The sequence below is a fragment of the Bombyx mori genome, chromosome 8, assembly GCF_030269925.1.
Source record: "Bombyx mori chromosome 8, ASM3026992v2".
Classification (NCBI taxonomy): Eukaryota; Metazoa; Arthropoda; class Insecta; order Lepidoptera; family Bombycidae; genus Bombyx; species Bombyx mori.
The window spans coordinates 8,217,557-8,242,381 of NC_085114.1; the positions used below are offsets into that span (position 1 = coordinate 8,217,557).

Genomic DNA, 24,825 nt, shown 5'->3' on the forward strand with positions numbered 1-24,825 from the left:
GGGAGGGGTGGCGCCGTGTCCTCGTCGCAAAAACAGGAAACGACTTGTCGTTGCCGAGTGTTGTGGCATCGATGCTCGGCGACGACGAGTCGTGGAAGGCGATGCTCGACTTCTGCGAGTGCACCATCTCGCAGAAGGAGGCGGCGGGGCGCGTGAGAGACGCACAATCCCGCCGCCGTCGAGCGTGGGCCAGGGAGGCGGATCTCGCCCAAGCCCTGGCCCTCTAAGTGTTTCGGGTCCCCCTCACATGTCGGTCTGGGGACCGGCGAAGGGGGCCTAAGAAGACGACGTGCAAGCTGCTCTGCACGCGTTTTACGCAAGAGCATCCGGGTGATGGAAGGCCGGCTATCCTCGACTCACGCTGGTTCTGGTCCAGCGGGGTATTCCGTAGGATAGTTCACTCTAACCGGTGCCATCTAGGCGGGCTTCGGATAGCCTGCCGACCGAGAGGGCTGGTGGTCGTGGCGCCGACGACCGCCGGTCCGGCGTCCCGAGGGGGAGGGTGATGGGAGAGATGTGCTCCGCACTAAACGCTTCACTTTCCCCCCTCTGCCTCTTCATGAGTTCTGTCTCATGCGAAGTTTGGACGTTGGTTGTTGAGCGACAGGAGGTTTTAGTCAGTTCGACTCTGACTTGCTCCGCCCTCCATCCCCAGTGGAGGGCGGAAGTCCTCCTGACAAAAAAAAAAAAAAACCTTACAAACCCTTATATTCTTCTCCAATCATCGAACACGAAATCAAAACTACTTACGATACTCCAAACCATATTAAGTCATACCGCTTCCCGTAGTGTCACAAACAAGAAGTAAAAACCCAAATCGACAAAATGTTAGACCAAGATATCATTACTCCATTTTCCTCTCCTTGATCCTCCCCATGTGGGTCATTCTCAAAAACACGGATGCTTCCGGCGTAAAGAAATGGCGTATAGTCATCGACAAGGAAACTGACATAATTATCGGTGAAGTTGTTCAATCCCTCAAATTACTGAAAACATCGACCAATTAGGGCAAAGTCAATACTCTTCTGGATTCCACCAACTTTTAATAAAGCCAGAACATGCATCCAAAACAGCCTTCTCTGTGCCCCAGAGGCATATCCAGTTTATTCAGATGCCCTTCGGTTAAAAAAAATGCCTTTAAGTCATGTCTTATTTTACTTTATATTCTTAATTTGAAATGAAATGAAGATGATTAATTTGAGACATTAATCAACTGGGATGAAATTTAATGAAATGAGATGATATGAGATGAAATATAATCGCAGTAAAATGGTGGTCATTTACTGAGATTTTTTCAGTGGACTTTTTGGAGGAACCTGAGAAGTTACGTCCAGCAGCTTTGTTTCATTTTCCCACATTTGTGCACTTTCACAGATATTAAACAGTTAATAAACCATCATTATTACACATTTAAACCTGAAGAAACACTAAATAGACAAAATAAAACAAATCACACAACTTCACTCCTCGCGTTCCCGCCAAAAAGTCACTCAAAAGTTGATGGACCCTTATCTAAATCTACCCTACATTTTTACATTTAATACATTTTTTTTTCACCAACGGAAAGTAGAGATTTCAACGAACAGAAAACATACCAACTTTTTGAAACTGCTGCTGATTTTTTTTTTATGAGCTGATATTTTTTATGATTATTCATCATTTTAATCATTTTGATCCTGATATAGCATTATATACATCAACAACTACCTTAAAATTGGTCATAAAGTTGGAATTTGTCCCTAATCGCCCCATTTTACCGGTAATATAAATAATATTTAAGCTGATGATGATGTTAAAGTGTCATTGTAATGACAGCAAAATCATATGATATAACCTAAAATTCTTATCTTATTTTTTAAATGTCTCTGTATCCCCATGAACAATATTGATTTTAATTTGTTTATAACAAAAGGGATATGTAGTTTGTTATTAAAACTAAATTTCATTTCTGTCCTTGAACTTCGTTTAGTGGGCCGTGCAAAGTATGGAGAGTGGCCAATGTCTTTTGACAAACGAAATTGCTAAATATCTGCTGTTGTGTGGCAGACAAAAGCATCCGTAATACCGACCATGTGGCAACACTACTTGTGTTCGTGTCGAGATACTTGGCCTAAAGGTCTAGATACCAGGCCATAAACTCTAAAAAAAAAGTTGAGTTATTTGGCCTAAAGGTCTAGTTACCAGGCTATAAATTCAACAAAAAAAAGAGTTGAGTTATGTATTTTGTGAATTAATTTCAAAAACACTTCAAAAAATGGAAAGTGAATTGTATACAGTGATAGAAAGTGATACAGTGACAGAATTGGTGATTGATAATTGTATAAAGTCACCAAATACTATGTAAGTAAAAAAATAAAATTTATAACATTTCACATATCGCTCCCTTAGTAATAGATGGGAAAATTGAAATCTTGAGGTTTTGACTTTTTGCATATATATATATAGGCTCAATATCAACTGTTCCACCACTTGGCTTTCACAGAAAGAGAAAAAAGCCAAATTTTTAATGAATACCTACTGTAATTGTGCGCCTTTCACACCACCCTCTCGCGCGTCCGCCTCTTTCTTCTAGAGAGGCCCCCAACCAGTACAGCGCCAGTATTTTACGAAGCCGGAGCGCTGACACCATGTCCAAAATAGTCCAAATTGAAATTGTGCTTTACAAATTATCGGGTAAGTATTGCAATATTTTTTAATAATATTTTATACAGGCTGAATTAGAGTTAGGCCCTTGTATCACAAAAAAATATTAAAATACATCGTCTTAAATCAAATTAGGTCCTTATTTTACAACGAAATTCAGTTTTTTCTATGCTTATCTCAAAATCATTCTTTTTTTCACAAAATTGGATACAGGAATTGTGTTTACATATAAGGTTAGTTCTTTACATAATGCGAAATATTTAATCAAAATATGAATTTGGTCCATAATGTTGAGTTTAGTTGGTTTAAAAATCAATAAATTGTTCTATTTATGGGTTAAGTAGGTGTGAATTAATTTTCAAGGAAACAATGAACTCAAATAGATACAATTATTATTTTGATTTGTAGAAATATGGCATTGCGGTCGCATAAAATTTCAAACCTACTCAATCTCCCAGAACGACTAAATATCCCAAAAAAGTGAATCGCCCAAGGAACAAGAAGTAAGTTTTCTACATACTATATTTTTTATTAATCAATACATATTATAAAATTCTTACTATGTACCTTATACTTCATTTGAATAAGATTCTACATACCTTTTTTACTATCAGTTAAATCGAATTGTATTTCAAATTAAGTTTATATAATGTCCACACCATTCATCGTGGCGAGTGGCACTCTATTGTCTCTGCCTACCCTAATAATGGAAAACAGGCATGATATTATGTATGTATGTGTGTATGTTTAAATAATGTATAGCATCTAATTGTTTAATTTTTATTTCAGTTAAGTACTGGACGTCTTTTGGAAAAAGAGAATATTCCTAAGATTAATATACAGGTAACGAAATTACGTCAATTATTATTCCGCACCCAAAAATTGCTGAAAATACACAACTATGAGTCGCTACGCCTCAGCCGTTTACTGTTTTTATCAGAACCCCATCAAAATGGTCATGCAGATCATCTTCAAGTAGTTCCAGCTCATCTTCAAGTTCCGACAATAATACCAGCACAACTTTTGGTAGTCGCCAATCGTCCCAAGAATGTTCCCAAAAATTCCAGCAGTACTTACTTTGCAAAATAATCTTATATACTCGGATGAGCAACAACAAACTTCTCGGCCACAATCTACGTCTCCATCGTTTCAGACACTAGAAAAAGTTGAACCAATAATAGTACATCCCGCTACTCCCAAGATTACCACATATCACCAATTAATTCTGAAGAGAGTGATGCTGAGCTTAGTGATAATAATGCAATCTATAAATACAGAACCAGCAGCCAGACAGCATTCTTCATTATTATTATTCATTTAAATAATTTGGCTCCAACGTCTTTGGCATTGATTTTGCCACTGTCAAAGTATTTACAAAAATAACAAGTGCTTAGAGAGGGAAAAAATTACTAAATCTAAATACAAACAAATTTGGTCGGTTTCTCCATACGAGAATCTGTGGTTTTAAGAACAGCACAAACAAAAATATATTTAACTAACTACTTTAGAGATTAATATTATTAGCAGATAAAAATTTACACAGAATATTTACATGTTTAGAATAGACTAAAGTTAATAAACAATTAATATTAATAGGCCGGGGAATGTCATTGGGAAGGATATCATAAAGAGGGGATACAATATTGAGGCAGTTGAAGAAAATGTGATCCAGGGTACCCTCATCTAATCCACACTCACAAAGAGAATGGTCACAGACTCTAATTTTGGCAAGAAAAACAGGGGAGCAAACATGGCCAAGTCTAAGACGGATTATAGCTGAGACAATTTTTTTAGGGAGATGGCAGTGGGAGGAAAACCAAGGAAAAAAAGAGGGCAGGGTCGGTTGCAAATTACCATAATGCTTACCTACTGACTGACGAGAAATCTGCCAGCTTTCATTCCAAGATTGAAGCATATCAGGTTTTGCCAAGGAATGTAAATCTCAAGGAAAAATTTTGTTATACTTGTTACAGCCCATGACAACAGCCTCCTTGGCACAGGAATCGGCAAGCTCATTCCCACTAATTCCGCTATGACTTGGGATCCAGACGAGAGTGACATCAAGTCCGGAGCAGGGTCATTGAAACAGATTTCTTTAATTTTTAATATAATTACAAAATTGACTTTTGTCATGTGTATGCGATGGAAATTTAGTTATGTCTTGAAGACAGCTTAAGGAGTCCGAAAAAATTATTGATTTATTTAGACCGCGAGTTTTAATAAAAAGAGCTGCTTCTAGAAGAGCAACAGCTTCACCAGAGTACACAGAAGAAGTCTGAGGGAGTTTGTATTTTGAGGAGACTTACTGCAGCACCTAAAAGACCATTTTGGGATAGTTTAAGATGCATCAGTGAATAGGTGATAATGATTAGGCCATTGTAGTTGGACTATGTTTTGAAATTGTAAATTTGCCCTTGGGGAGTCTTTATGGATCCCAATATTCAAGAAGGTAGTGGGACGAAATAAAAGACAGTCAAAAGACAGCGTTCTTCAACTACATCATCTGATACTTGATAACTGAATTGAATACTGACACAACCTCTGCTGATGTATAATTAACTAGAAAACGAAAATGAAAAAAACTTTCTTATGACTTCTTTTACGACGTGAAGGAATTACAGGAAAACTGGGGTTATAATTTTAAAACAGATGAAAATACCGTCGCTCGTCGAACCCGTCGCTTATGACGAAGGGCTCGACGAGCGAATTAACCCATAGACACAGCCATCTGAGTTTCTCGCCGGATCTTCTCAGTGGATCGCGTTTGCGATCCGGTGGTAGATTCTGCGAAGCACTGCTCTTGCTAGAGTCAGTGTTAGCAACCGGTTTGAGCACCGTAAGCTCACCTACACACGTTAGGGTGAAGCTGAAATAGCCTCTCAAGGCTATCCAGCATAGGTAGGGGAAAAAAAGCGCTCAATCATTCGTGTCCTACCCGTACTACAGTACGAATTTCTCTGGAACATTGTTATGCTTCTCGTGAAATATACGCAGCTCACAAAGTTCTCGTGAAGTTTTGTTTCGGAAGCCCAAACATGAGTCATCATCAATCTCCTCCGTCGTATATTTGTTTTTTGAAGTTTTTGATTTCCTACTTTATTTAATATTATTTGCCATTTCGTTAGATTATTGTAGTAATATAAAAGGTGTACAAATAAATTTTCGCCGTTTTGAGAAAGATGGTGTGGCACGAGGTTTACGTTCGAACTCACAGATGATAATCGGCTTGAAAATTAAGTTGAACATTTAAGAACAACTTAACCCTATCATATTATTAACTCCGTATTAGCATCATTTTTTTTTAATCCAAAAATGTTAACATTTGAACCAAATAAGCGTCATTTGCGGGAACTTTTAATTTACTTTTTTAATTTTAAAAAATCTGCAGCCGAGGCGCATCGATTGCTCGTAAAAGCATTTAATGAGGCTGCCTTGATTGAGAGAACATGTCGTGAGTGGTTTAAAACGTTTAAAAACGGTGGTTTTGACGAAGAAGACAAAGATCGCAGTGGAAGGCCAAAAATTTATGAGGATGCAGAATTGACGGAATTATTGGAGGAAGATTCGTCTCAAACACAAACAGAACTGGCACTTACTTTAGAAGTCACTCAGCAAGCCAGAGCGTTAAAATATAACTGTCAAACCTCAGTACCTTGCGTACACAAAAGTGTAGCCGCTTTATGCGACGACGATGTAGCTTTGAAACTAATAAACATTTTAAATTAAACATATATCCATCTCTCTTACTCTAGTTCACTAGTTACGCGGCGTATCGTTAGTTGGATAAAGATGGTAATATTACTTGAAGCAGAACGATTTATGTTGCCTGCTATGAGAAATATTTCGCCAGAATATTTATTATTTAGGCGAATATTAATAAATAAAATAATTTAACTAAAATAATTTTGAATATAAACTTAAACGAAGTTTTTTTTTATTGCTTAGATGGGTGGACGAGCTCAATAATAATAATACAAATAATTTATAATTGTGTAATAATTGTATTTGTGTGTTTTTTGCTTCTGAACCCATTATTCAAAGAATGGTGACTGAATGAATGTATGGCTGAAACTGTACAGATTTTCATGAAACTGTCTACAGTTTATTTAGGTTCTAGAATATGACACAGTATATTTATATCTTACGGACACGGAGCCAAAGAGAGACATTATTGTCTTTTCCTTTATTTTTCTACAGTTTGGAATACATAAGTAACATATTAATTTCGTGTAAATGTGAGATCATACCCGGGAAAATGCACGGATGAAGAGATTAGTTTAATGTGTACCGCATTTTTTTTATTCAGACGCATGCATATTCGTTAACCATTGTGGTAGCCAGAATCAACTTGATGATCTGCCTCGAAAATTTCTGGATTTCATTAATATAAAAATTTCCTATAATCACTCGAAAACCAAAAGATGTTTTACTGGCAATACTGAACCTTAATTTCATAGCCTTTTCTTGATGATCTCTAAAATCAGTTTTTGTTTTATTTACAATGAAAATCAATACAGAATGGATAAAGTTATGTGTGAAAAGTAATCCCGCTTGCCTTTTTGTGTATTTCCGACCTCGAAAGGCACTCTTTCGCCACAAATTTACGCATTTTTCAGGACTTATTACTTGGACGACGGCACGCAAGTAACTGAATGAATAAGCCGGGCATACACCTGTGGGTTTACGTTGAGTGGTTACGCGTTGACGCGGTAACTACTCATCTAGTATATTTAAATCAATGCAGCAAGCAGTCTCACATCGTTTAAAATCGTTAGGAATGATTCATAAACAAGGTAATTGGGTTCCATACGAATTAAAGCCGAGAGATGTTGAACGCCGATTATGCTAAAATCATATTTTTTGCAATGTTTCAGTTGTTAATACTGTAGTACGTTTATCATACTCTATATAAAAAAAATTCAGGGCTATAGCACTTTAAATTACGATGTTATGAATGATAAAGTAAAAATATCGGGAATCCCGAATCTTTAAACGCATTTTCTCAAAAGTTGGTGTTTTTGAAATAGGCCTTTACATTACTAAGGGAGCGATATAAGCGACACGTGTTTTTTGTTTGGTTGTATGTATGATCACCACGTGTTTTATTTTTGTGGTTGTATTTGTATAATTTATTTACGATTATTTGTTATTTTTTTCTTTTCATATAAAATGTAGTATTTTATTTGTTAACAGGAAAGAAATACGGAAAAGAAAAAATGTGGAGTACCAAAGAAGGTATCGGCAGCGGCAAAAAAATAAAAATGAAACAAGGTATGATATAGAATATTATATGTTTGGCAGTGTAATTTTAAATACAATTGTAAAGTTAGTAGAAATCAGACGAGAAATTAATGAAGGAAAAATATACATTAAAAATAATATACATTTCTAATAAATAATTACAGTAGAATTCATGTATAACGACTTCGCTTATAACGACTAACCGCTTTTAACGACGATAATGTTTACTCAAGTTAGGTTTCATAGTTAGGTACTGAGAAAATATAACCGTTTAGTGCGACTCCGTTTTAAGCGACTAACTGCTTATAGCGACCATTAATTATGAATATTATGATGATACATTCGGTTAAAACGACGCAGAATGCTGTTTACACAGCCTACCAATTCCTCGGTGCCCCAACTTCACCCCACCCTCTTTATTGGCGCGTGAATCACAGTTAGTGTTTGTCACTTGTTTAATGCCAATATTTTAAAATGCAAACGTGTAAGGACTTCTACTCATGAGCCGGTGGATAAGGCATTGTTACAGTGGTTCAAGCTTCAGTGCGACCGGGGAATACCCGTGAATGTACCTCTGCTACAAGGGAAAGCAATTTTTCGCTATACAGTTAGACATGCAAAATTTCACATGCTCCGTGAGTTGGATAAACATATGTACTTAAGAAATAATCCTTCCGTTTTGTACGTCATCCGGTTAGTACGACATAGTTTCGCCGGTCCCTTGAAGGTCGTTATATCCGGATTCTACTGTATTTTAACATTAATAACCGTAATTAATTTCAGTACTGAAAAAAATATACGGAAAGTAAATCTTGCACAGCGTCAACAAAGGTATCGAAAGCATATAAAAGATAATGAAAATATTTATAAAATGTTTAAAATGAAAGAATCTTTGCGAAAAAAAGAATACCGTCATAAACTAAAATGCTCTCGGCTTAATGCTATTTTGCAACAGAAGGAAGGGAACTTTTCACAAATGTAAGTTATTTTTTTTAATAATTATAATAGAAAATTTACAAATAAATATACTTATTTCTTAACTTTTTTTTGTTTTTTTTCTATTTATGAGATTATTGTATAAAATAACAATATTTAATTTCTCTGGCATCAATTTAATTATTGCTATTATTAATTAATAAATTATTTAGAAATAAATATTTTTTCCATAATTGGTTATTATTAAATGTCAAAGTTACATAGTATATTTTACTGTTCTCTTTTTAGTTCAGAAAACATATATAATTCCGACAATATACAAGATAAAGAACGAGAAGAAATAACTGCGACAAATGATGTTATGTCGGTGAACAATACTCAGCAATCAGTAATGCAGTATGTTTTTGAAAAATTTAAATTATAATTTTTATACAATATATCGACTATATTTATAGTCATTGAGTTTATCCTTTTTTTGTTGTTTTCTAGATTTCATGGTAATACTCCAATTTCTTCATTTCTTGCACCATACGAACAACATCTCGAATGTACAACGCCGCAGGTTTTGTTACGCCAGAACATGGACATTTTGGGGGATGGTAACTGTTTTTTTCACTCTGTAATTAGAATAATGCAGCTAGAAATTTCACCGAAAGACATTCGAAAACAGCTTTTAAATTCAGCACACCTGCATACTTGCCCTGAGCCATTTACCGAACTTGGCTTTGCCCTCCAAGTGACTCCGAAATTGGACATCGCTCGAAATGTCGACCCTAAGTATCCCAATACTCTTGAAAGGTTGCAGGGATACTCCTTGGAATTGTGGCGCCATGACAAAGGGATCCTTCTTCGCAATGAACGCGCAAACTTGTGTCTTCAACGGGTTGAATTGAACCTAGTTCAGTTCACCCCACTCGGAGACTCGCCCCAGAGAATTCTCCACTTCAGACACAAGCTTAGATCGTCTCTCCTGCACCACGCTCCGAGAAAGACTCTGATGGCCGATATATCGCGCATCCCTCGTACTATCATCCGCATAGCAATGCATGCCATTACTGGATAGCATGTCATTGATGTATAGGATGAAAAGCGACGAAAGCACCGAACCTTGTGGAACGCCAGCGCTAATGGTTATGGTATCGGAGCAGCAACCGTCTACGACGACAGTGATGCTCCGCCTATCCAAAAAGCTAGCGATTCACTTGCAGAGTCCCAAAGGGATCCCGATTAATTAATTTAACGTTGTTAGTAAAAAGGAAGAAGTTTTGTTTTGTCATTATAAAGTAAACAACACACAAAACTTCATTCATTTACATCTTTTAAATCAACATTATACACCGTATATCGAAACCGATCAAATAATTTTGAACAGCAGTATGGATTGTCAACAGTTTCAAGATCTTCTTGAAACATCATCTCATGAAGAAAATTACGAAGTCGATGAAATTTTTAAATAACACTGCTATTAATGACGATTGTCCTATGGAGCTTGATGAAGTTACACTCCTAAGCTACACCAATTATTATCAACATAGTAATAGCCATTTAGATTTTCATAATAATTTAAAAAATAATATTTTCGGGTATTCTTGTGCTGTTTGCGAGACTTTGGTGGAAAAACGATTTTTAAAAAACTTCTGATCAACACGATGATATTTTACAACTTATAATACCGGTAATTATTCATTTTACATTTGATCGTCTAATAATATGAGTTAAAAGACTTAAATTTTATTTATTTCAGAATTATGTAAGAGGTAGATATTTGTTCTACGTGCAGAAGTTCTTTGAATTCTAAAATTCCTTTTTTATCAGTATAACGGTTTTTTGTATCCAGTGATTCCATCTCATTTGCCAAAATTAAACCTTATTGGGCACCGACCCATTTCACCAAGGCTTCCGTTTATGCAGATAAGAAGACTTAGGCATGTAAATGGTCAATATGGTATATATGGTCAAATTATTAATGTTCCAATCGAAGTTAACACTAGGGTGAATCAACTGCCTAGAAATATTTGAGACGACCATTGTTTCTATGTACACCTTTTTTTTTTAAACATAAAACAAGTTATGTACATGGTCTTATTAGCAAGAAGAACATCAAAGAATGGTTATCATCATACCTAGTACAAACGCCACTTTATATTCATCATGGTATAGAAAAAGACAATACATTTCTTAATAATGATGAAGTAGCTACGGAATTAGTAATGAATGATATTAGTGAGCATGTGCCTAAAGAAGACAATATCACAGCTCAACAACAAACTCTTCTGTGGAATAAAGACAGATTTTTGCATATAGCACCCGGTGAAAACGAGTGTTCCACTTAGTATATTATTTGATGAATATGCCGAAGAACTTTCGTTTCCAACTATCTATGGTCAGTTCAGAACTTATAGAGATGGGATTAATGTAACTTCATATATGCAAGCTACTAGTGAACTTCGGCATACTGATCGACGTTGCGTTGATCCCCGACATCTTTTATATCTGGCTGCAAAAATTATGAGGCAGCGAGTAAGTAAAAATGTTAGTGTTGCTTTTAAACACTTTGGTTACAATACTAAAATTACTAAAGAAGACATACAGTCTGAAAACTATATAAATAACTGTATCGAAAGTAATCTAGCTTTTCTATGTTGTATACCAAATTCTGCTTGGTACTGGTTAGAGTGTAAAAGGGATCTCTTTGCAATCATAAGACAATTAGGAGCGCCAGCTGCTTTTATGATTCTAGGTGCAAATGAAAGTGGATAAATTAAAAAATAACGGAGCAAATGTATGTGATAAATTTATTTCAGAAATGTCTTTCATTCACAAAGCCACATTAATCAGCGAAGATTCAGTTACTTGTGCAATTTATTTTGAAAAATTAGTGAATTGATTATTAAAAATTTTACAATAAAAAAAGAGAAGCCCATTCGGCAAATATCGAGTAGTTCATTATTTTAAAAGAATCGAATTTCAACATCGCGGAAGTCCTCACGCTCACATTCTTTTATGGCTGGCATATAATGCACCAAAAGAGTTGTTTAATAACAATCCAGATGTGATGATCCAAATGATTGACGAGTTAGTTTCAGTAGCTGAATCAGAGTCGTCTGGAAATATTAAACTTCTAACTTATAAACTCACTTTTACATGTTACAAAAAAAAATGGATCCCAGCAAAAAAGATAACTGTCGATTTGGAGCACCTTTTATGCCGACAAAAAACGCTGTCACATTGTTACCAATGAAGAATACTGATTCAATTACTCAGAAGACCTTTTAAAAAAATATAAAGAAAATTATAAATTGATTCGATCAAACTTAAAAAATATTAATTATACAAGTTTTGATCATTTTTATACCCACCATACGCCATACGCCGACGACACCACTCTTCTCGCGGCTAATGAAAGCGAGATGGCTGCTCTCATGAGCAAGCTTGAAAAAATTAGCCTCGAACTTGGTCTTGCCATTAACCGATCCAAAACAAAAGTGATGGTAATAGACCGCATGAACAAACTGGAGCACACGGGGTCACTGCATCTTGAAACAACAGAAAGATTCATATACCTGGGCTCCATGATTACGAATACTGGATCGTGCGAGCCTGAGATTCGAAGACGTATCGGGATAGCAAAAACTGCCATGTCTCAGCTTGATAGCATCTGGTCCGATAGAAACATCTCCATAAAAACCAAGCGTAAACTTGTATCAAGTCTTGTGTTTTCTATTTTCTTATATGGGGCGGAGACATGGACTCTGAAGAAGGCTAATCGAAGTCGGATCGACGCGTTTGAGATGTGGTGCTGGAGGAAAATGCTGCGGATTCCCTGGACGGCGCATCGGACAAACGCATCATTCCTGGAAGAACTAGGCGTCTCCTTAAGACTCTCCACCATTTGCCTACGTAGGATTTTAGAGTTTTTCGGTCACGTTGCGAGAAAAAAGGGTGACAATCTCGAAAGACTTCTCATCACCGGCAAAGTGGAAGGAAAGAGGCCTAGGGGGCGTAGTCCCATGCGCTGGTCCGATCAGATTAAGACGACTTTGGAATCCAGCATCAATGTCGCTATCCACTGCGCGGAGGACAGAAGTGAATGGAAGAACATAGTCCTGACAAAAGTGCTCAGTAAAGGTCACGACCCTCAGAACTGAGGAATACGACGCACGGAGGAGGATACCCACCATAATATTGAGAGTGGCGAACATTATTACAGTATTATTCGTGCTGGTATCAAGCGACCAAAATTATTTTATCGTCGAAAACCATCAGAAAAGTGGTTTAATTCTTTTAATCATTTTGTTTTCCATAATTTAAAATCTAACATGGATTTTCAAATTATACAGGACGAGTATGCTTGCGCTGTTTATGTTGCTGAGTATGTCAATAAACATAACAGAGGTATTAGTAATTTACAACGCCTGATCATTGAGATAATAGATGAAAATCCAGAATTTGACATCGTCGATATAATGAAAAAAATGAGTATAGATGTACTTCATTCAGTTGAAAGCCGCTTGGTATTTATTACGACAACCTATGGCAAATCATCAATTGTAGCCGGTTATATACCAACTATATGGCCTACTGAACGTCAGAGAATAGAAAACAACTATGAAAGAATTGGATGAATTGATGAATGTACCCTTACTTGATAGTGTATATACATCAGAGATCTTACGTGCCAAATTTCAGCTGGTTATTGTAAATAAAAACAAACCTACAGATTTTTAAGACGGCACGCATGGTTTCGTCACATAGTGTAACGCCATGAGATATCCTTCTTCAAACAACCCTTACGGAGAGTACTCAGTATGTAGCAACTTGGCTGTGGTCCTGACACTGCTGCCGTCCAAGAGCGACGGTAACCACTCACCATCAAAGGGGCTGTATGCTTGTCTGCCTACAAAGCCTATAAAAATAAGTTCAAACTAATATTTCTGTCATGTAATTACACGTTAGTAATTAAAGTATGATACAATTTACTACTTTTGTTGCAGGTAAAATAACCATGGAGTCTGTCAACACTTTAAAACGAATGGCAGATATTGATTTTAACAAGCCCGTAGAAGTAGAAGTAACAATAATTAATGATGAAGAGATTGAATTTGTTTCTAACTGGGTCACAGATTATAAAATAGACAATATATCAAATAATTTTCCCATTGAGAATAATACTGTTCTCACAAAGGGCAATTATGCACATGAAAGAGATCCATTCCCAAGAGAAGAATGCATATCGTTTGACAGAAATAAAGATACAGCGTGGACAAATACAAGTTTATCAAAATATATTAACCAACATTGTGAATTGACAAGCAACATTAAACCGCGCGATATGATCGACTCGGTCTCGAGTAATTTAATTAAAATGATAAAAAAATTAAATCAGTGGTACCAACAAAAAAATTATGAAGACTGTCCTAAGAACATTACAAACTCACAATATACGTATATAAAATTTTACTATTTCAATTTGTCGTATAACGCTGTAACAAACAGTATCCTACATCTAAGTAAAATAGAAAACTTTAATGAGTCGTTCATTGAGCGCACATTTGAAATTGCTAAAGCAAACAAAATTGGCACCCACCTTAAGCAAATAGAAGAATTGTACTACGAAATGTTAGAGTGGATTAAACGCATAAATCTTAGTGAATTCACTTTGAAACAAAATAATCCTTCATTCAGCAAATCTGATTTCACAAATAAACAAAGAGCTATAAATACGGAAATCATAATGAATCAAGATACAAGTAACCAACATTTCCGTAACTCTCCTGTACATTACGATGCGCAATCTAAACAAGACGAAAATAATCAAAGTAAATTATTAAGTTCATTCAATAATTACAATGCTGTTGATCACGATCAACATCCTTTTCGTACAAATAATCCGCAAAGGTCACAATCTTGTAATAACAATGAAACAACAGATCCTGTATACATCGAACTTCTAAATGAACAGCAAGTCAAAGCAGAACCTCCGAATTTTCAAACTGGTGACAACACTTCCGATGAATCGGTGAGAACTTTTATTTTACATGTTCAAAATATTCATAACTTTATGAGCACTTTTAAGACGTTTCAGCGAGCTCACTTGGTATTAAGAATATATAGGAATGACCCTACAGACATCACATCATGTTTTTTTTATTGCTTAGATGTGTGGACGAGCTCACAGCCCACCTGGTTTTAAGTGGTTACTGGAGCCTATAGATATCTATAACGTAAATGCGCCACCCACCTTGAGATATCAGTTCTCAGGTCTCAAGTAAAGTTACAACGGCTGCCCCACCCTTCAAACCGAAACGATTACCAGTCCTACCACCAGTAATTACGCAAATTATAATTTTGCGGGTTTGATTTTTATTACAAGATGTTATTCCTTCACCGTAAAAGTCAATCGTGAACATTTGTTGTGTACGTATTTCATTAGAAAAATTGCTACTCGCCTGAGATTCGTGCACCGGTGCATCGCTCAACACGAATGCACCGGACGTCTTATCCTTTAGGCCACGACGACAGTCAATGTGCCATTCTTCAAACCAGAAACTACGACTGCTCGTCGTATCTGGCTTAAAATATGGAATGAGCTCCCCTCCACGGTGCTTCCCGAGCGCTATGACATGTCCTTCTTCAAACGAGGCTTGTGGAGAGTATTAAACGGTAGGCAGCGGCTTGGCTCTGCCCCTGGCACTGCTGAAGTCCATGGGCGACGGTAACCACTCACTATCATGTGGGCCGTACGCTCGTGTACCTACAAGGGCAACAAAAAAAAAATTTAAAAAAATTAAAAAAATTGGCGGGGTGGTGGTACCCACCCGTACCGACTCACAAGACGCTCTACCACCTGGAATTACACAAATTATAATTTTACGTGTTTCATTTTGATTACACGATATTATTCCGTGTTGGATATGATTAATCTATAATTTAATTCTGCTAAAAACACTTATTCCCTTTCTTTTTTTGCCTAAATGCACCGACCATTGCCGAGCGCTTCCGAAGATTTCCGAAGTATCGATGATGTGATCGCATCCTTAATTCTTAATCAAAAAAGGCAAAAAAAATTTACTGCCACTGCTAACGCCACGCTTTATATCAAAACTAAAACCAAATATTGATGTGTTCTACCCCATGAAATAGCCCAGTAGTAAGAGTGAAGCCGCTCGCACTTTCATAAAAACGTATTTATCGTAACGTAATTAAGTTCCCAATCCAACATCGAGGTCAAAGTCCAGGTAGTGATGGATGATACGCTTGTTCCATTTCCTTGCACCGCTGTACCTTGTCCTAGCTGCCAATCAGCAGTAGTATATGTATTCCTTCTTTAGGTTGTTTCAAGTATCAGTACTATAGTTACTACTCGTATACGCGGCCGGCGAATTACAAGAATCCTAAATACAACCCAATTCCCCTCCTTGACAAATCAAGGTACCCGCGAAACTGAATTAATTTTTGCTCTCCATTCGTTCATCGTGGATGTTATGCGGTCACACGTGTTAGATACATTGCAAGACCAGTAATTTTCAATTACAATAAAAATTATACACTGCAGGCCACTTTTTTTTACAAATAGTCTAACTGTAGACAGTTTTCATTTAAAATTAGTTCTCAATGAAAATTATATGAGATCAGTTATGTTCAAAATCACTATCCTTAGTATTCGGTGATGTATCTCTAAGCTGTATATGACATTCTATTAATGACATTTCATTCGAATTGTTTCCTAGTGGATTCCACGTATTTTGTTGAAACCGCTTGTTTGATTTAACTTTTTAGCGAATATTTTTCATCTTCGACAGGGTGAACGACAGAATAAAAACGTCCAACCAACTATATCTATAAGTTTTGAAACGTCTACAAGTCCTGGTGTATCATTGATAACAGGAGGATTCTGTAAAGTATGTTTAAAGAACACAAATCTAAAATGTTTCAACTGTTACGGACCTTATTATTGTGGTACAAGCTGTCAGGTAAATAATATCCTTTTTATTTTCCAGTTTGAGTTTTTGAAGTGAAACTTCTTTAGAGATTTTTTATAGATGTAACGTCACGCAGGTATGCAACGGAAATGTCGAAAAAGAAAGAGAGAGCGATCGAGACCGATTGAGAGAGAGTAAGACAGGGCGAACGTAGCATGAAGCAACTAGCCATGGAGTGAGAGTAGGGAGAGAGCTATAGTGAGAAAGATTGAACGAGAGAGAGATTTTTTTTTTTTTTTGCCTTTGTAGGCATACGAGCATACGGCCCACCTGATGGTAAGTGGTCACCGTCGCTCATGGACGTCAGCAATGCCAGGGGCAGAGCCAAGCCGCTGCCTACCATAAAGTACTCTCCGCAAGCCTCGTTTGAAGAAGGACATGTCATAGCGCTCGGAAAACACCGTGGAGGGGAGTTCATTCCAAAGCCGGATGGTACGTGGCAAAAAAGATCTTTGGACACGCACTGTCGATGAACGCAGCGGTTCCAGATAATATGGATGAACTCTGCTCCGATGGCGGGAGGTGCGATGATAAAAAGGAGATGAGGGAATCATCTCGAATAATTCCTCAGAGCATTCCCCATGGACCATGCGGTATAAAACACAGAGAGAACCGAAGTCCCTCCGTAGACCCAGAGGTTCCAAGCGATCCGCGAGCGCAGGACTATCGACCATCCGAACAGCCCGTTTCTGTATGGAGTCAAATGGAAGTAGCTGGTATTTGGGAGCCCCGGCCCAGAGGTGAGAGCAGTACTCCACGCGAGGTCGGACCTGCGCTTTATAAAGCGCAAGTCTCTGTCCAGGCGTGAAATACCGCTTCGCTCTGTTGAGAACTCCCAACATTTTAGAGGCCAATTTGGCTTTACCTTCCAAATGACTCCGAAACTGGACATCGCTCGAAATATCGACCCCCAGAATCCCGATACTCGCGGAAAGCTGCAGGGATACTCCTTGAAATTCCGGCGCCATGACAAAAGGGTCCTTCTTCGCAGTGAACGCGCAAACCTGTGTCTTCAATGGGATGAACTGAACTGAATTCAGTTCACCCCACTTGGAGACCCGCCCCAGAGAGTTCTCCACTTCAGACACAAGTTTTAATCGCCTCTCGTGTATAACGCTTCGAGAGAGACTCTGATGGCCGATATATCGCGCATCCCCCGTGCTGTCATCCGCATAGCAATGCATGCCATCAATAGATAGCATGTCATTGATATGCAGTATGAAAAGCGTGGGGGAGAGCACCGAACCTTGTGGAACACCAGCGTTGATGGTCATGGTATCGGAGCAGCAGCCGTCGACGACAACTGCGATGCTCCGTCCATCCAAAAAGCTAGTGATCCACTTGCAGAGTCCCTCAGGGATCCCGTATGCTGGAAGCTTCGATAGAAGTGCCCTATGCCAGACCCTGTCAAAGGCCTTCGCGATGTCAAGGCTCACAGCGAGAGCCTCGCCCTTGCTTTCCAAGGCAAGAATAAGGGATATCGAGAAATAATACACGCTATATTGGTTTGTGTATTCGTTTACTAGTTAATTATTAGAACTTTAGATGGCAATTCTGTCGCATAACGTCATTCGCAGTAAACGCAGATTTTTCATCTATTTACAATATTATTAGCACTTATACAGTGTATAAAGTGAATTAAATTTATAAATAAACTTTATGAATAAAATTTTGTGATAAGTAAGTCGTCGTATACTCAGCAGTTATTCGAAGTAAGTAATATATTATCTGTTTTATTTTTGTTTATTTACAATTTTTTATGCTAATTGGTTTGAAGGTTAGGTAGTTTTAATTTTTACAAATAACATGTGGCATTTCAACTTGCCATTCGTCAGTTAATAATTTAATAAATCATTTTCCATAAAATAAAAATATTTCATAAATTCGCTTTTCTAAATTTTAAGTTCAAAAACAAAATTTAATTAATAATTTCTAATATTGACAAAAAACACGTGGCATTTTTATTTACAATTCGTCATTTGAGATTTCAATAAATCATTTTGCATAAAATATAAATACAGTCAAAATCTGTTATAACGACATCGAAGGGACTGCTCATATTCAGTCGTAAAAACCGATAGTCGTAACAACCGGTGATGTTTAATGTGTATCGTGCAAGTACAAACAAATCGATAGGGAATTATTTGAAAAATATATTTATTCACCTATGTACATTTTGTTTATTACACATAAGTACAATGCATATAATTTTTCTGTGAGCATAAAATCTGTAATTTTGGTCTGTTTGGAACACTTCTGTTGTGCATAGATATTTTGTAATTCACGTTGGATTTTAATTAACGTATCGTCGTAATTGATGTTGACATGGAACTGTTCATTAAAAAGATCAATCTTTCTTAATACACTAACAGCATTGATACCATCATTCAAAGTTTTGGTGCGTCTTCTGTATAGATAAGTAACAAACTAACTGAAGAGATATGAAGAAGCGGGCTTTGACTCTACCGCATGCACTTGTTTTGTTTTTATGAATTAGAAAAGACCCTACACTAAACTAAACCCTATTGTTTTCTCTCCTGATTTTAATAGCTATTGAAGACAAATGTGGATACCTATTAAAATTGTTTACAATACAACTTAGCCGGTCGTTCTAACAGATCGAATTCTCCGAAATATTAGTTAAATGTGGTCGTTTTATGAGGTATGTCGTTATTACCAATGTCGTAGAAAGCAATATTTTTAATAAGGCGGTCATATGGCATTCAGCCGGGACCTTTGTTCTAGGTTATTATAACCGGCATGTTGTATTAAACGATGTCGTAGTAAACGGTTTTGACTAACAATATTTCATAAATTCTCTTGACGAAATTTTAATTTAAAAACTGGAATTTCTATAGTTATCATTAATTTACAATGATTTTGTATAAATTTAAATTGGGTTCAGGTATTTTTACTATTTACAAAAAATCACAAGGAATTTTAATTTAATATTCAACATCTGAGATATTACTATATTATTTTTCAAACAATATAAAATAAATGTAATTTAATAATTCTCTTTAATTATTTTTATTAAATATTAAATTCAAATAACTTTTCATTTTCAGATCGCAATGCCAAAAATTGTGGTGCGAGAATGTGAAACACTTAAAAATAATATATCTGTTAGACGGCCAGGTAAAACATCAACAGAACGTTCACGTGAATGTAGAGAGCGGAAAAGGGCTTTAAAAAATGCAGCTAGCCAAGGGTTGAATATCTCATCGTTCATCATTACAAAAACTAAACCAAAAACTCCAGCAGAGCGTAGTCGTGACTACAGAGCTCGAAAAAGACAAAAATATGAAGAAAATCAAGAGTCAAATGATTTGACGCGAATCACTGTTGAAGTTGAAGTACATCAAGAACATGAAAATTCTCAACCTTCGACTTCGACTTTACTAATTGAAAAAAATAAAACTTCAAGAGAACGTGTTCGTGAGTTTAGAGCAAGAAAAAAAAATCATTGACAAATCTTTCAGAAAACATTATTGAAGATTTTCAAACATCATCAAATATTATTAATGCTAATAATAATAATACAAAAGAAACATGTGTGCAATTCACACGTGTTAGAAGTGAAACCTTCAAAAATTAAAAAACAATTATTTTAAATGTCTAAGTATATGTAAAATTTTGTCATTAGTAAATAATTGTAAATCATCTTTTATAGTATGAGGTAGCGCCCTCTGTGAATCGATATTTTAACGTCACCTATAATCCTTGATTGAAATTCAGTACAAGAGGTATCATACGCACGTCAGTATTAAAAAATCTCATAGATGGCGCTGTATTAAAAATTTTCGACACTTCAGTTGCATACCTGCGTGACGTTCATAATACTTTAGTCACAACAATACCAATAGAAATCGCGTCGACTAATGTAAATATTGAAGAAATAAATTAAAAATTAAATTTATATGTTATATTAATTTTCAACGCGTAATATTTTAATGACAATTAAATTCCTTACATATCTTCCTTTTTCCCTTCCTCGAAGTCTCGGAAATCCAAAGTTTTAGATTTTTATAAATATAAGCAAGACTTATAAATTAAATTAGTTCGCCAAAGAAGTTTCACTTCTGACATGTCATTGTGTTCTTTGTACGCACGCACTTTTTTTTTTTATTGCCCTTGTAGGCAGACGAGCATACGGCCCACCTGATGGTGAGTGGTTACCGTCGCCCATGGACTTCAGCAATGCCAGGAGCAGAGCCAAGCCGCTGCCTACCGCTTTTAGGACAAATTATACAACATTAAAATACACATGAAGTGGTCGTGGCTTGAAGGATAAGACGTCAGGTGCATTCGTATCAAGCGATTCATCGGTGTCTGAATCCCCCAGGCAGGTTCCAATTTTTCGTAATGAAATACGTACTTAACAAATGTTTACGATTGACTTCTATGGTGAAGGAATAACATCGTGTAATAAAAATCAAATCCGCATAAATTATAATTTGCGTACTTGCTGATGGTAGGACGTCTTGTGACTCCGCACGGGATGTACCACCACCATGCCTATTTCTGCCATGAAGCAGTAATGCGTTTCTTTGAAGCGGTATGATGTAAATTTAAACTTCGATTTTAGGCCTATGATTGGAAAATACATCAGAAAAATTGCCAGTCACCGAGAAAACAGTTGAACAAGGAAGAAATCAGCACAACGGTCACGTAAAGCGTTAATCAAAGAAATTGAAAACTACGATTTAATATGGAAATTTTGTTTTCATTTCATTATTTCGTATTTCAAATTTCGAGGATTGAATATTGTGCTGAGTGTACGAACTCGGATGAGATAAGGGGACTACCACGGTCAACACTTCAACCAGACAGTGGTACGCCACCTGTAGTCAGCAGCGAGCGCCTCTGCCTCCAGGCTCCTGCGCGAGTAGGCACGCCGCCTCGTAGGAGAAAGTGCGGTATCCTCGATATCGATCCTGACCACGATCGCTCGTTGAGGATGTCGCAACGCCGACACGTTTTCGCGCTCCGCGGCCCGGCACCAAACAGGGAGCGCTGTAAACTATCATTGCATTGACCCGGAGCCTTTCCAGTTTCACCAAGACATGTGGGCGAGCAACGGCTTAGCCAGGAAGGGTAGGACTTGTGAAAAGCTAGCAGAGTGCCTCCAAAGGAAACCTAACAAAGAACTCAAGAGTAGCTGTTTCGCGAATGTAACGCGTAGTATGTGGACAGATTTTTTGCGCGCGCGAAATGTCATCGATGCATCCAAGATGACTCCCAGGTACTTGACCTTCCTGGCCCAGCGTATTGATTGGCCGAAGAGGGATCGGGGGAGAAAGATTTCTCCTCCTAATACGGGAAGAAATACACGTTGAATTCCGCTTTGAAATAGCACCGCTGTGCTTTTCGCTGAGTTTATGTCTGCGCGCCATTTTCGGAACCACTATTCGAGGGTTACGGCTGCGCTCTGGAGTTTCCTCGTGATTAGGGACTTGTTTCTACTCGAGTAGTAAACAGTCGTGTCTCTGTCTGCGGCGGTTTGTGGCGACCGCGGAATGTCGTTAATAAACAAACTAAAGAGGAGCGGAGACCCTTGCAGGACTACGGCCGGTCCCCTAGGTGCGGGGACCTCGTAGGAGGTTCGGCCATCGGCCAGAAAAAGAAAAGGGTTCATTAATAAATCAGCTTCAAAACTTCATAAAAATTTATTGCTCCATGTAACATTTATTTTAGCTAGGGACCATGAAAACTTAAAACACTATGTGGGCCGATAGATGTGACCTGGAGTGTACATTTCTTCGATCAATGATCTTTCCTCCACGCACAGAGACAGTTATCGAATGCACTTTAGTAAAACCAGAATTAAAAGTAAGCACCATAGTGGACCAGTACCTATCAAGAACAATCCTTATAGCTAATTGTTTTGTAAAAGTAAAAGAGAATAAAAGATTAAACATCTCAATCATTAACCTTAACATAAAATCAAACCTAATCTTAAACTAAAAATAGATCCAACAGAGACCTATCCAATACAATTTCTCCTGAACGTCGAAAGTGTAACTGAACGATCCGAAAAAGTACTAGACTTTCGAAGAACATCTCATGTAAACCGAGAAGACAGTGGTGCCCTTTTTAACCTATATTCAAAATACTCCGACATATTTCACCTACCTTACGAACCCTTATATTCCTTATATTCTTCTCCAATCATCGAACACGAAATCAAAACTACTTACGATACTCCAAACCATATTAAGTCATACCGCTTCCCGTAGTGTCAAAAACAAGAAGTAAAAACCTAAGTCGACAAAATGTTAGACCAAGATATCATTACTCCATTTTCCTCTCCTTGATCCTCCCCATGTGAGTCATTCTCAAAAACACGAATACTTCCGGCTTAAAGAAATGGCGTATAGTCATCGACAAGGAAACTCTATGACATAATTATCGGTGAAGTTGTTCAATCCCTTAAATTACTGAAAACATCGACCAATTAGGGAAAGTCAATACTTCAGCACCCTCGATCTCTTTTCTAGATTTCACCAACTTTTAATAAAGCCAGAAGATGCACCCAAAACAGCCTTCTCTGTGCCCCAGAGGCATATCCAGTTTAACCGGATGCCCTTCGGTAAAAAATTGCCCTGTCCACATTCTAACGACTGATAAATGACTGATGACTGATGACAGGTCTCACAGACCTCCAGGGGTCCCTTTGCTTCATATATCTCGATGATATTGTTCTGTAGGCGTTTGATCTTAAGGGCCCGGCAGTTTCTGGTGGTGCATTGCGCAGTGCGTTGGGAGGCGCAGCGGGCGGCGTGATTTGCGATGGTATGCCACAGCTAGACTATTTGCGTCTGCGGTGGCGTCAGTGGTGCATGTATTTAGAGAACGCTTTAAAATGCCCCTATCAAAAGTAGCTCGATTTTGCCTTGAAACAAGTGCATTCATAACTGAAGATATAATTCAGTCAAGAATAGGAGCGCACCCAGCTAACCACAAAAAATGGCGAATTTTACAATCTTTATCAGGAATATAGAAACTATCCCGATAAATAGATTAGTAATAGAAAATAGATTCAATATTCCACCGTCACAGAGGTTACCTGGTTCAAATTACCATACGTGATGATTGGCAATGAAGCCTAACCTTTTAAAAATTATTTGATGCGCCCATATCCATCGGATGGTTTAATTGCGGACAAAAGAATTTTCAACAAAAAATTGTCCTGGGAAAGAGTCACAATTGAGTGCACGTTTGGTATTCTAACTAATGAATTTCGTATTTTTACGAAAAGTATAGAGGCAAACAAAAAGCGCGTAACATTGATTATAAAGATTTCGTGCCTGTTACACAATATTATAAGAGAAAGAGATTGAGACAGAGATGCCGATTTTCAGAAGCTTTTTTTCCAGTTTGGAGATTCCAATATTCACAATAGCATACGCAAATCAAAAGAACAGATTTTCAATAATCCAACCCAAGAATATCTAGGAAACCACTACTACCAGGAAATTGTTTTATTTCGTCCCATATTTTTTTTACAACATGCCTATATTTATAATGTGGATGTTTTGACATCCATATTACTCTTAAACTTTTTTGTGGTCATGTTACAGTAAAATAATCAGAGCAATCTTTAGACGGTTTTTAACGAATAATATCCACTATAAATTTGTTTAATTTCATTAATTTATTTGGGTGTTACAGCACTCCGAGGTTGATCAGGTTCTTCAATACTCGTAAGAATAGAATAAAAACGAAACATTACGCTTAGTTTTCTATTACATACATATATATTTTTGGTTTTCAAATAATTTATAATTTTCTTAAGATTGCTTTATTATTACTACTTATTACTCATTTATTATCAACCCTTTTCCCCACCACAAAACTTAGAATATGATTAATTTTACAATAATTTCTAATCTGAGTGTACATTTACGAGAATTGCTTTTGGATCAGAATTCGTTTTTGAACAATATTCATAAGAACTATGTTGAATATGTCATTGTACAAAATTAAATACAATATGGACTATCTGCAAGTATAATATTTG

The 24,825-nt window shown here is 37.0% G+C and overlaps 1 protein-coding gene across 6 annotated transcripts; it reads left to right on the forward strand.

Annotated features, from left to right (window-relative positions):
* Window positions 1-1,624: 1,624 nt before the first annotated feature.
* Window positions 1,625-24,808, forward strand: LOC101735710 (uncharacterized). Of its 6 annotated transcripts, XM_038012610.2 has the most exons (12): window positions 2,199-2,340; window positions 2,573-2,673; window positions 3,052-3,146; window positions 3,433-3,486; window positions 7,260-7,436; window positions 7,837-7,914; window positions 8,668-8,862; window positions 9,109-9,216; window positions 9,310-9,419; window positions 13,815-14,839; window positions 16,623-16,793; window positions 19,871-20,721. In XM_038012610.2, exons 7-12 carry the CDS (start codon window positions 8,756-8,758, stop codon window positions 20,270-20,272), a joined length of 1,923 nt encoding a protein of 640 aa, XP_037868538.1. In that variant the 5' UTR covers window positions 2,199-2,340; window positions 2,573-2,673; window positions 3,052-3,146; window positions 3,433-3,486; window positions 7,260-7,436; window positions 7,837-7,914; window positions 8,668-8,755; the 3' UTR covers window positions 20,273-20,721. The 6 variants fall into 6 exon arrangements, with proteins under 6 accessions (XP_037868540.1, XP_004932118.2, XP_062525706.1 ...); XM_062669720.1 differs by having other exon boundaries at window positions 3,433-7,436; XM_062669721.1 differs by lacking the exon at window positions 7,260-7,436.
* The last annotated feature ends 17 nt before the right edge of the window (window positions 24,809-24,825 follow it).

Excerpts from the sequence above, each read along its gene's own strand:
- LOC101735710 (XM_004932061.5), top strand. The coding sequence starts at position 2,255 with ATGGAAAGTGAATTGTATACAGTGATAGAAAGTGATACAGTGACAGAA. Across the intron at positions 2,341-7,836 it reads ATAAAGTCACCAAATACTAT|GAAAGAAATACGGAAAAGAA; the intron begins GTAAGTAAAAAA and ends ATTTGTTAACAG. Across the intron at positions 8,863-9,108 it reads GAAGGGAACTTTTCACAAAT|TTCAGAAAACATATATAATT; the intron begins GTAAGTTATTTT and ends TTCTCTTTTTAG.